Source organism: Thermobia domestica, chromosome 18 (assembly GCF_964235325.1).
Source record: "Thermobia domestica chromosome 18, izTheDome1.hap1.1, whole genome shotgun sequence".
In the NCBI taxonomy this organism is placed as follows: Eukaryota; Metazoa; Arthropoda; class Insecta; order Zygentoma; family Lepismatidae; genus Thermobia; species Thermobia domestica.
In genome coordinates this window covers 21,852,638-21,865,381 of record NC_137471.1, presented here as the reverse complement: position 1 = coordinate 21,865,381, position 12,744 = coordinate 21,852,638, and the positions used below count along the sequence as shown (strand labels likewise).

Below are 12,744 nucleotides of genomic sequence, written 5' to 3'. Positions count from 1 at the left end.
ACATCATTTATACACATATCACTGCTCCCAGATCTCTTGATGCATTTTATATATATGAGAACTTAATTACTATCCATCTTAGTTCTGAAGTTTTAAAATCAAACTTATTTTGAGAGCGTATGTTGAATACGTCGAATTTGCTTAGCAGATGTCAACGCTCTTCCCGCTTCTTCGCGCGTCACATCGTTGCCAGTCCGACAGCGTAGGAATACACTAACAAACTGAAGTATAGTTCATAGAAAACATTAAGTTTTTGGTTCTTTATTTTACTAATAATGCATAATGGATGACTCATGAGTTGATTAAAATCACATTAAAAGCACTGAGAATTCCAATAAGTCGTGAAACTGATGATTATTGATAGATTTTACATTGTCACGTAAAATCTGTCATTGTCATGAGTTTTTGCTGCGTGGGCGTTCAGCACGAGAGTAGCAAAAAATCTTTACCTTGTTTGGACTGACGGGAGAAGCAGGGCTGTCTGGAAAATTGAGGTACCTTTTTGGTAACAAATTCCGGTGTTTCTTTCTCCTCCAAATGTTAGCTGATTGCGTTATATTTCTAAGAGTTGACGCTGGGGAAATACGAGGGTTGATTTAAAAGTTTATGCCTATCCATATCGTTATATGACATGCAGACGTTACAAATTAGAGGGTCTTGTCTGCCCCTTTCCATTAATGACTAAAGTGTACACCATCGGTGCATTGGACAATTTAGACCACAACACATCATCAACTACTTCGACAGGATCTTTCCATGGAACAAGTATTAGCGTATTACAATTGCCTTCCAATTCCAACCCTGGTTTACCCCCAAAGCGAATTGAAGTTTCTTCATCAGTAGAAGATTACTTATTACCAGATTTACCAGATATCTGTGCTATTGTGCCATCAGTATCATCATGTGATTTTGACAAACTGCAAGTTCCTATTACTGTTCAAGAACCAATACGGTCATGGCTCGAAGAAGCACTTTAGACAGAGAGGCGGTGGATTGAAAAAAATTCTCTGCTAGGTGAAAATAAATGCTTGTGGGCAGAGTATAATTTGACTCAATCAGGAAGTGTACGTTCTACTAAAGGTACCAACGTCATGTTGCCAATTTTTACTGAAAAGCGGCGTCTCTTTCAATGGTGAAGCATGATATATTTATCATAAAGAAAGTTACTGATCGATGTAATCCTAATCAAATACAGGTTAATTTCCTTGACCAACCTCTCTTTGCAATAGCAAAACAAATAAAGTGGAGATGGTCCGATTCATACTGTGGAGACGTTCTACGTTATGTTTGGTGGACTACACATAGAAATGGCCCTTTGAAGAGTGTTAGGCCACATACTAAATGGTACTGGATGGACATCGTCCTTAGCTGAGGCCGGAGTAGCAGGTTCAGAGTCAGCTGATTCATTCCTGGACTGCTTACACCTAACCAGAACCAGAAGAGCACAGCAGAAACCAGCTGTAGTTCTAGCTTTCTTCAAATGGCAGGCTTTCATACAGAACAAGAGTCCAGAAACTGTAAACTATAATTCCAACAGTGGCGGGAAGGAATGATATAGAAAAGATCTATGTTTTCGTATTGGGATCTTGTACTGGAATTGGAACTTCTAATTTTGATATTTGTTAGAGCTCACCGACAAAGTAACTTCCTATTATATATAACTGTGTTGGAGCGTCTTCTGCCTCTATCTGTACATCTCAGGGACATGAAGAGTTTAAATAAAGGTAAGACAGAATTTAAGAAGAACTGAGTGTTTTCAAAGACTAACCAAAAGTTTTGTTTCACGCCGTTCGACCAAAATAACAGAAGTGTTAGAGACTCCAGTGGAGCCATTAACTAAAAATCCACTTGCGTTTCAACGGTGGATGCTCACTGCTCCTGAGTTATGCAGACCCACAAAAGAATTTTAAGATGCATCACACATTGAAGAAATGATTAACGAAAATTATGTTGGAAGTGATGTAAGTTTCAAGAATCTTTGTTAAACATTCCATGACACAATTTGTGCTGCAGGAAATCCTATTTTAGATACGTAACAGGTAATGAATCTATCATCACATGCATATGCCTTGCAGGATCTTCAAAATCTGTTGCAGTCATAAAAGTGATTGGTAAAAACCAATATGAAGATTTTATTTACTCGGTGTTTGTATAACAAAGCAAGTCAATTTAGTCTCCCATAAAAAAAATAGTTTTTGTTTTCTTGAGAAAACTTAAAGAAGGGTAGGAGATCATCTGAACAGAAGATAGATGAATTGAGAAATGATTACAGTTTGTTCAGTGGGTTGTATATGTCATGCAAACCGCGTGAGGGTGATCTGCAACTCTTTTTCTCATGAAAATCGTAGTTGGCCATCATCATTGATGACGAGAAACTTTTACTGTCGTCAAATAAGTCTGAACTACTGAATATTTTCAAATAAAGAAACCTTCGGCTGGGTGAAAGACGGTGGATCGTGGAAGCCCTTATGGATGACCAAACCAGAAGTTTCTAAAAGTTCAAGAGAATTGCTAAAGTATAGCTGCAAAGCTCTTCCTCTTTGCTCAAAACAGTGCGTATGTTCAACGAATGGTGTTCAGATCTTTGCTGCTGCGAAAGCTCCTGTGATGAATAGCAATGTGACTAAGAAATATTTTTTCTTTGTGGAATAGGCGATTGGATATTATCAATTTTTGTTACTTTGTTAGCATTTTGATTTGGAATATTCAGTTTTTCAGTAGCTATTTATTATGTTTGAAAGAGTTAAATTTAAAAATTGACATATATGCAAAGACGTATTTATGATGTGGCTGTTTAGTGTCTTACATAATATAATTTATATGAACAGTATAATGATCATTTAATAACAATAGTAATAATGTAAATAATATTGATTTGAATAAGAATTCACAAAAGTGGAGAAAAAATATTAATTTGCCAGGTTCCTAGCATGCTTGTTATCACATAACACCAAGTTTCGTCTAGTTGACTCTCTGCACACTCCTTGTATTCTATTGTACTAATTTCTTAATTTAACTATATTTCGGTTATTTTTCATCGCATTTTAACGTATTATACATCAAATTGAAGCTCTTTATATGCTCTTTCAAAGGGTACATGCTTTCATAAAATGGACCATTTTGGAGAAAAATTAATTTATATGTAAATATGTTTCATAAAATCTTAAATATTTCTAATTTTCTCGTTTTTATCATATTTTCTTGTCTTCATTGCTGTTATAATCGATTACATTCGGACTTAACTTACAATTTTAAAAAAGAATCATCAAAATCGGACTATTAGTTACCGAGATAATGATCTTTTAAGAGTACATTACATAAAATCCAATATGGCGGCATATTTCTAAATGGCGGCCAGAAAATTTTGGCACCCGACCCTAAAACGAATTGAATACCGAAGTACTTTCAGTCTGCCAAGTTTCATACTTGTGTCCGATCTGTCACGATCCGAGCCATTTTTGTTGTTAAGAGACCAGACTATTGTGAGATATCATTAGCTACAGTAACAGGATAGTGTCATCGTAATCTTCTGTGTGCATGGACATGTAGAGATTCGGGCAAATGAATGTGTACCGACATTGCAGCAAAGAGCGTTGCAATGATTAGGGTTGCACTGAAACACTCTCTGCCGTTCACGGATCTCCATAACAATTTACTCCAACGGCAGTGCCCTCATTGGCAAGCAAATTGGAACCTAACTAAGCTCCACTCAGTAAATTGGCAGCTATTTTTGGAAATTGGCAGACGTCGTCGCGTATTAGGCGTCTGGATGAAGTGATCCTGACTCGTTTGCGTATCGGACATTCCCACTTCACTCATTCCTATTTATCACGTGGCGGTAACTGTCAGTATTGTGAGAATTATATCGTCCCACTGAGTATTCGGCACATTCTAGCAGAATGTCCGGAATACTCAGACCTCTGAAAACATGTAGGGCTACTTATGAATTCTCAATAAGGTTTTGGGGATAATGCGATGTGTAGTAACCATGTTCTCGCTTTTATTCTTAATATTGAAATAGTAAGCGTGCTTTGAGATGTACTTTTTAATGTTTCCTTGTTATATGTTACTATTATTTCTACAATTTTAAAAGCCTATTTTCTAATTCCTTGTTTTATATTTTGTTATTTATTATTTTCACCTTTTCACATCCCCTGTTCGAATTTTTAGTTTATTTCGTTTTGTTTTGTATCCATGTCGTAGTTTGACGAATTGATACTTGAATTTCACTATTTTATAACTTCTATTTTGAAATTTTAATGTACAGAATGTGTCGACTGTTGGGCTTATCGTGATTGGGACAAATATCCTCTCGCTGCGGACGTCTCATTATACACAAATTAATCAGTCAATTAATTAAACTTACTTTTATATTGACGAGCGTTAGGTTAGACTTACGTTAGAATTTGTCTTAAATATCTAAGACGTTAATGTGAAGCACAACTATTATCGTCTTTATGAAACTGTTACATTTGTTTAACAGGGTATCATAACGCTGTATAACACTTTTGTTTTACATTAAAGTGTAACGATATGACATAAACTTTATTTTACCGGCATGGATGTACGAGAATGATGCAAAAACCAGTAAGAAAATATCTCATTGAGCCAGCTTTTTTCTCTGGCCTAATAGCTACCTCACACGACTGGTGGACGCAGTCTAAGGTTTGATTCCCGGTGGAAAGCATTGAAATTTGTACGCATAAGATTATCAGAATCTATCTTAAGTTGCAGGTCCACGTTTTATATAGCATCGGTGCTGAAGAAATGCTAAATTTTGACAAAGAAATATTTTATTTCAAAGGCAGATATAAGTTGCTACGCAGTATTTTCGAATAAAGTCAACATGTTTGCCAATCATTTGTTTCAACGGTGCACAAAGTTATCGATGCTAGCACAGGAGAAATCTGTGTTCCCACATGGAATCGTTATCGGGTCGTTGAAGAAATGCTTGGGTGGTAGATGATTCATAACTAATATGGAAGCTCAGCAAGTCGTCATGACGTAACTTCACGTAACTGGCTGTCCATTTTATCGCTCATCTTGCCCACCCGCCCTGCCACTGCCTAATGCATTCGACGACTGTGAGATAAAGCAGTAATCGCCTGCTGTTGCCTGATGGAAAGTTCGAACAAGTCAAGGAATGAAACCTTACTTTCTGAATCAACCTCGTATTGTTAGGAACAAAAATAGTTGTCATTTGCGGAACGTACAGGAAATATAAACACCGTTTACCCAACGTATTTCTTGTTCGTTATTTTTAGTGTTCAGTTAGAAAATATAAATAAGTTGTTGTAAAACATCAAACAAAACTAGAATTTTCTCATGAACCCATAAACTGACTTCATGTTTAGAGTGTTTTTTGTCGTTATTTTCAACCATATAAGAAATTATATAGCAAAGATATAATATAGGAAACTAGTTAACGCAAAGGTGACATTGCCATATATAGTTAGTGTTTACAGACGTGAAAAGAACCATAATTTTACTTACTGAGGTGTCCAATATTGTCGGTTTAAATTTAACACATAATCCTAAACCATAAACAGAAAATTAAAAGGTTAAAAAATATAAATATAAAAGTAATGTCACAGAAGAATAGAGAACGATTCAACTAAATCCCGTGCTTCAGAAATACTGAGATTAATCTTACATATATGTATGTGGGTGTTATTATGTATTTCCCATTAAATAATTATGGAATTATTGTTATATTGTTTCCACGTAGTGAATATTGCTTTTTTCTTCTTATAAACACATTTAGAATTGCATATTGAATGAACTTTAAAAAAATTGTTACTGAATTCTCTACGTCTATGTGTGTTTGTTGCTTGCGAATTTTTCAATTTTGAGCCCTCTATTCCATACACAGAGAAAAATCCGTTCTCCGGACAGTGGTATATTGTACAAATATACAGTATCCTCTTGCTTACTATAGAAATCAGTACGGACCATACGTTATCTGTATGCTACATAGGCACTCCCCTTAGATGTTACATCATGCCGTTGCAGGATATCTGACATCTAACAGTTTTCCGTATATCACATTCATATACTTATGTTACCTTCGTCAGCTATATGTTATATACGTCCATTTGTATGTGAGATCCTGACCGCCTACATTGTTTCATACGGAAAGTAAGTATAGATGGAACACCTATACAGAAAATATTATAAAACATGCGTTTTCAGTTATACGTCTGCTGTACGTTAAGTCCAAAAACTACAGGAATTACGCATGTAACCTCTCTTTTTAAGTACGCCACCTACATTTTTTTTTCTCAGTGTAGAGCATCAAAAACCATTTTTCGCGTCACTCTCATCGTTCCCGAGATATTGGCCAAAACATTCCGATTTCGGAAGATATAAGGAGGCGTATTTCGGAGCGATTTGAGGGGGCAGCTCGAGAAAATTCCCCCCTTCCAGAATCTATGTATCCGATCGTGCTCAATGTGAACATGTCAGTGGTAGAGCGTCCACCTCTGGTGCATGGGGTTCTTGGATCGATCCCAGCTCGCGCCAAGTGAGCTTTGTGGTGGACAAACACCGTGTGCGTGGGTTTCCTCGGGGTCCTCCCGTTTTCTCTCACTTTCCTCATTTCACCATTTGATTCATTTTTTTTTTATCATCACCGTCTTTCGCCTAGCTGGCACAAACGTGCAACGTAAAACTAAAATATTTCATTTCATTTTTTCAATGTGAACAGGTTCGCACCCATAATTTTTTGTTGGAGAGTGGGGTCAAATACTACATACAATATGCAGAATTGAACGGGTATTACCCTACTTCCGAAAAGACGATAAGTAATTGTAAAAATACTTCCACCTATATTTTTTTTAAAAAAATAAAAGATTGTTTTTATAAGAGAAAGAGTACAGATGAAGTGTAAAATCAAATGTTTCTTACTGTACCAATTATTTCCCTGTTAAACAAACATAGTTTTATTAAGAAAATGTACAAATATATTTTGAGTTAGAATTTTTTGGGGGAAGGGTCCAAATCTGGGGACCAACTAAATCCAGGCACACGGTGTTTGTCCACCAGAAAGCTCATTTGGCGTGAGCTGGGATCAAACCAAGGACTCTATGCACCCGTGTCGCCACGTTTGGCCTAATCCTCGTTTCGCCTAACCAATTATCTGACACTTTTATGACAGATAAATGATAAGATTTGTGCCCACCATTTTAGGCGAAAAAAGGACCCTCGTTTGGCCTAATCCTCGTTATGCCTAAAATGGCGGACAATAAGAAAAAATCGTGGAAATTCAACTAGAGGGAAATTATATAAGAGAAAATTCCCTAGTATATAAAGAATTAAGAAATGTAAAATATATAGATTAATATTATATTAACTATTTTCGAGGAGTTAGGATTACCAAAACTCCTTTATGTATTTACTAGGACCATGGATATATACGATTATATATGAGTAGGTAAATAGCAAAACCCGTTAAATTCACATTTTAAAATTTGTGACAAATCGAGAAAAACTGTTTAAACACGCCATAATTGTAAAATAACATTAGAAACTAGAGAACATTTAAAAAATAAGAATAATGTGAGTGTTGGTCTGTCGAAAGCTGTATAATCACACTAGTCTGTGAATTGCGTTATTGAAGAAAATACTTTGGATTTAACAGGTTTTGCGTATGTAAATGGAAATAACAGCTTTTGCATCTGGACGAGCGACCATTTTTGTTGTGGCTCAAGATACAAAACCTATCAAAAAGAAAGGGAATCAGAGTCAGAAATCAGTATTATGCCTACTAAAATATTAAGGGGGGGGGAATGTATTATCAACTATACATTGCACACGATTGGCACAAATGAATATGTATACATAAATGCTACATTAATTTTGTTCTAAATTGAAAACAATGGATCCAAATGTGCAAAAAATTGAATTATGTAACCTCCTCTCCATCATCATCTACTAAATGGAAATCCATATCGTCGTCGTCCTCTGGTGCATCACCGTTTTCTCGGTTTTCTATTCCTCAAAAACCTCTTTGTAAAACGCGAGCTTTGAGCTGCTTTCAATCGTCAAACCCTTCGTAACTACAAGCGGAGTTAATTATACCTATCCGTATACATTTCTAAACTGAATGACTATATTTTGGAAGAGCTTGTAACCTTTTATGGACTAACATAGGGTGAATATTAATTTGCCAACTATCCCAATATATGAATTTGAAATATAGCAAAACAAAATGTGCAAATGTTGAGTTTGAGCAAAACAGTGGCAGAAAGAGAATCAGAAATGGTAAATAAGTGGCAAAATTTTTAACATGTACCAGAAGCATGCTATAATTTTGAATGATAATTGACACGAGACATTTTAAGAAAGAGGTTCTGCTGAAGCGGAAGAGACCGTTTAGAGAAGAACCTAATCCAACAATGTTCTGTTCAAAGTAAAGAGTTACCCTGAAATGCAAAACAAACGACTTTTAACCATAGATAGTCCACTCACCATGTCTTTTTGGCTACATTTCGTTTCCAGTTTTTAATGTGTCTTGTACGTTTTCTAGACAATTTTGGTGTTGTCTGATAAGAAAATTATGATCATCGCTGCTTAGAGTATCGTTTTCTTTCGATTTTGCGTGCATTTGTCTAGTAATTATTAAAGAAAAACAAATAAGCACAGAAAAGTTTCACGAACAATTAGGTTAAGACGTATAGTGTCCCCATTTTCAGTCCAGGATGCGCGGTGGCTGAGTAGTAGAGCGTTCACCTCCGGTGCTTGGGGCCTCTGGTTCGATCCAGCTCGCGCCATGTGGACTTTGTGGTGGACAAACACCGTGTTCGTGGGTTTTCTCGGGGTTCTCCCACTTTCTTCATTCCACTATTTCATTCATTTCTCATCATCGCCGTCTCCTTTAGCCTAACCGGCATAACCATGGGACGTAAAATTAAATATTTCATTTTCTTTTTTTTTAATTTTCAGTCCAAAAATAAAAAAAAATAATGAAAGCACACCCTTCAAATTCTGCCAAATAAAATTTCGAATGATTTATGAAGAGTTGCAATAAATATTTAGATTACCAAACTCATCCTATACAGTACGAAACCTCAAATTGTTTGAAATATGAAATTAACTGGGTTTGATTCTGCTTTTCTCATTAGGTTATTTGCAGGTTTGGGATTTAACAGTTTATGAAACTGAATATGGAAGAGAGATTTAACTGGTTTGGCATCTGTATTTCTCAGTTCTTCACATAGTAGGGAATATTTTTTTTTCCGAAAAATTTCCTTCCAGTTTTATCTCCACGATTTTTTTATAGTCCACCATTTTAGGCAAAACGAGGATTAGGCCAAACGAGTATCCTTATGTCGCCTAAAATGGCGGACATAAAGCTTATCTTTTATCTGTCATAAAAGTGTCAGATAATTGGTTAGGCGAAACAAGGATTAGGCCAAACGATGCAAGATCCTATGCACCAGAGCCACCGCAGCTCCTTAACTAGTGCAGTTTAAGCTCTTGTTCGGTCAGCAACACTGCGCAAGCGTGGTTTTAACTTAAGACCGTTTATGAGATCCAATTGTTTTTAAGAACAAATATTGAAATCTGTAGAATATTATAATTAAGATACTATTATATATTTTGGATTATTAAAACTTACTACTTTTTTGTTTCTTTCTTTAGGAAGCAATGCCCGACATGCGGGTAAGGCTTTACTGGTGGATAATCCTGGCTCTGATATTTCTCACAATCACCTTCTTCTTCATGGTGTCAGTGTTCACAGACCAAGATATTCTGAAGGCCTCAGAAAAGCAAAAGTAAGCAATGGTTATCGATTTATTTTTATTTCATCATGATATACTATGTCGATGATCCGTAAACTAAGAAAAGTAGGGGTAAATGAGTCTACTTGAAGCAGGAGGTGCTTGTTCCATGATTCTATCAACCATGTGTTCCCTAGAGGCATCATTTCGTACGGATTTGCGTCAATTAAACGAAAAATGCACCTTTTAGTTTTCGAAAGTCAGCATTACTAGTTCTATAATTGCTTATTGCTTCATCGTTCCTATTGCGATGCGTTACGATGCACTGATATTGCGGAGTAAGACCCACGGGTAACAATTTGTTACATTGCCACCCGGACTTCTCTTGGGGAATGTCCATAGCTGTTAGACCACGTTTCATTTTAAATGAATCTTGTAGCTGTCATAAAAAAAAAAAAAACCTTGCAACCCATTTTTTTAAATTTACTGTTTAGATGTTACAACTTCCTGAAAACAAGAAAGGTATCTCCACCCATGCAGCACTGCACTCTAGTGGACGAATAGTGAACCTCCTCATTAAAAACGTGTATTTTGGCGCACGTCCCCTCCCTGTCCAAAAGAATCCGTTGTTTCGAAAGCTGCGAAACTTTTATGTCAGCGGGAGGGCGATAGCAGGTAGCAAGCAAGACGTCCCAGAAAGTTGCACACTGTTCAGCTACTTGCAAGATGGAAAAAATGGTTTATGAACCTTTCAAGACCATGTGTACATGGTGAAATATGGTAGGGTTTCAAGATTTTTTTATGACAGCTACAAGTTCTTCTAACGTGGCAACCCCCTTTTAGAATGTGCGTAAGGGGTCATCTTGTAGGCAAAGTGAGTTTGATAGTAGAGATCAGAAGATGAGTATTATGAGGGGTCTCAAGTTTATAGAAGTTGGGGTGCTTAGGCATGTGTTGTGTAAAAGAAATTTTGGCCCTATCCCAGTTTACGGATGCACAAATTTTGTAAAATTTACAGGAGAAATGTCAGATCTTATTACAAAGGAGGAATACATAAGTAATCAGAATATATTTGTATCTCACCTTTACATCACTATAGTACTCGCGCCGAGTCGTGAAGCTTGACCTAGATCTACCGATTTCACCAGCCAATAGAACACGAGGGTGTGTTCCAGTCGTCAACCCCCACCCATTAAATTTTGTCAGTGTCTTCTCTCACGCTACACGGAAAATATCTCCCGAGAGTACAGTGTTGTCGGATTGGCGTCAAGTTCCGTTTTGTTAATTGTTTTTAGTTGCGTTATATTTTCGTTATTACTATTTGTGCTATTGTTACCATTTTAGAATTGTTACAGTAGTTAATGTTGTGCAGTGTTATTATTGGTAATTTTTAAATCCCTTTTTTATATACTCGTTTACTATGTGTTCAAAGTTTGGCAACATTGTTGGTGAATTTCAGCTGTTCGACGTTTCCCCAAGTGTGCGCTCGGGAAGCGGCTCCACGAATTGTACCGAAGTTTTCCGATGTGTTGAAGCTCAATCAAAATATTTCTATGATTGGTTTAGAGCCTAAGCTTCACGACTCGGCGCGATATAGTAATCTTAAAAAAAAAAAAATAAATAAATAATAATCCAACACGTACGCTTCTAAGCACTTAATAGTCCATAAGGACGCCATGATACATTATAGCCATGAAGCTGCGCAATAAGTAAACGATAAAGCTGTCTGCCACGTAAGACACCGAGAAACAAGAGAAACTATCCTCGCTTACACGTATATCCACCGTCGCTGACGTGCCTGCTCTCTTCGGACACACCTTACACTAGTGAGTCAGATAACTTTAAAAGAAAAAGTGGTAGAGGACATTTGGTGCTTGGGGTCCCTGGCTCTATTCCAGCACAAGCCAAATTATCTTTGTGGTGGACAAACACCGTGTGCATGGGTTTCCTCGGAATTTTTCCGTTTCCTCCCACTTTTTTTCATTTCACCATATCATCCATTTCTCATCATCACTGTCACCTTTAACCCAGCCGACATACACGTGGGATGTAAAACTTAAAGACTCAACTCAAATTAATGAATTACGGGTTTTAATATTTACCGCCATAGAACAATACAAGCGATCTCCTGAAATCAATTCAGGATGTCAAGAGTACATACCATCACAACACGCAACACTCTACCAAAACCAGAAGTGGTTGAAATTTATTACTACATCCGCTTTCAATACTGATTTCCGTAGAGCAAAAACGGTAGAAGATAAAGAGATATACTTTTTGCAATCAATTGAGCTTCTCAAGAGGAAATTTTATCTCCTTCCTTATCCATCTATTGATTTCTAAAGTGGTCCAAATTAACTATTTCCAGTATCCTTTATTGCAATAGAAGAAAAGAGCAAGACATAGCGAAATGGCCTTTTATATTATGAATTCAGTTTCCGAAAAAATAAATGAAATGAAATCTTTGAGTTTTACGTCCCACGATTACGCCGGTTAGGCTAAAGGAGAAGGTGATGATGAGTAATGAATGAAATTGTGGAATGAAGAAAGTGGGAGAACCCCGAGGAAACCCCCACACACGGTGTTTGTCTACTACAAAGTTCACTTGGAGGGGGCTGGGATCGAACCCGGGACCCCAAGCAACAGAGGTGAACGCTCTACCACTGAGCCACCGCGCCCCGTGCACCCAGGGTATTCAGTAATGGGTTCCTCGCACATAAGCTACTAGAATGGAAGAAGTACATATTACATGAATGTACTGTATGTATCCGTAAACTAAGATAGCACAGAAATTTTACTAAAGGTAGGCTAAAGTGTTATTAAGTTTCGATTACTTAAATCAACGCAAATAAGTAAATAATAGACAGTTATTTATTAATTAATCTAAATGGATAATTAGGATCTCTAATCGTTTTAAAACGATATTATTTATGCATGCATTTTAAAAGGATTAATTAATATATGGAACAGATTAAAACCGGTAGTACAGTTTTTGAGTGTATTGTAAAGTTCAGCATATGCA

At 36.6% G+C, this 12,744-nt stretch overlaps 1 protein-coding gene across 5 annotated transcripts in view; it reads left to right on the top strand.

The window, feature by feature from the left end:
* The window catches only part of LOC145675877 (chitooligosaccharidolytic beta-N-acetylglucosaminidase-like), a 193,871-nt gene that overhangs the window by 161,048 nt on the left and 20,079 nt on the right, over positions 1 to 12,744 (top strand). For all 5 annotated transcript variants that reach the window (XM_081746664.1, XM_081746663.1, XM_081746667.1 and 2 more), the window contains one exon: positions 9,643 to 9,776. In XM_081746664.1, coding sequence (XP_081602790.1) covers positions 9,643 to 9,776 — 134 coding nt within the window. The remainder of the gene's footprint in view (positions 1 to 9,642; positions 9,777 to 12,744) is intronic.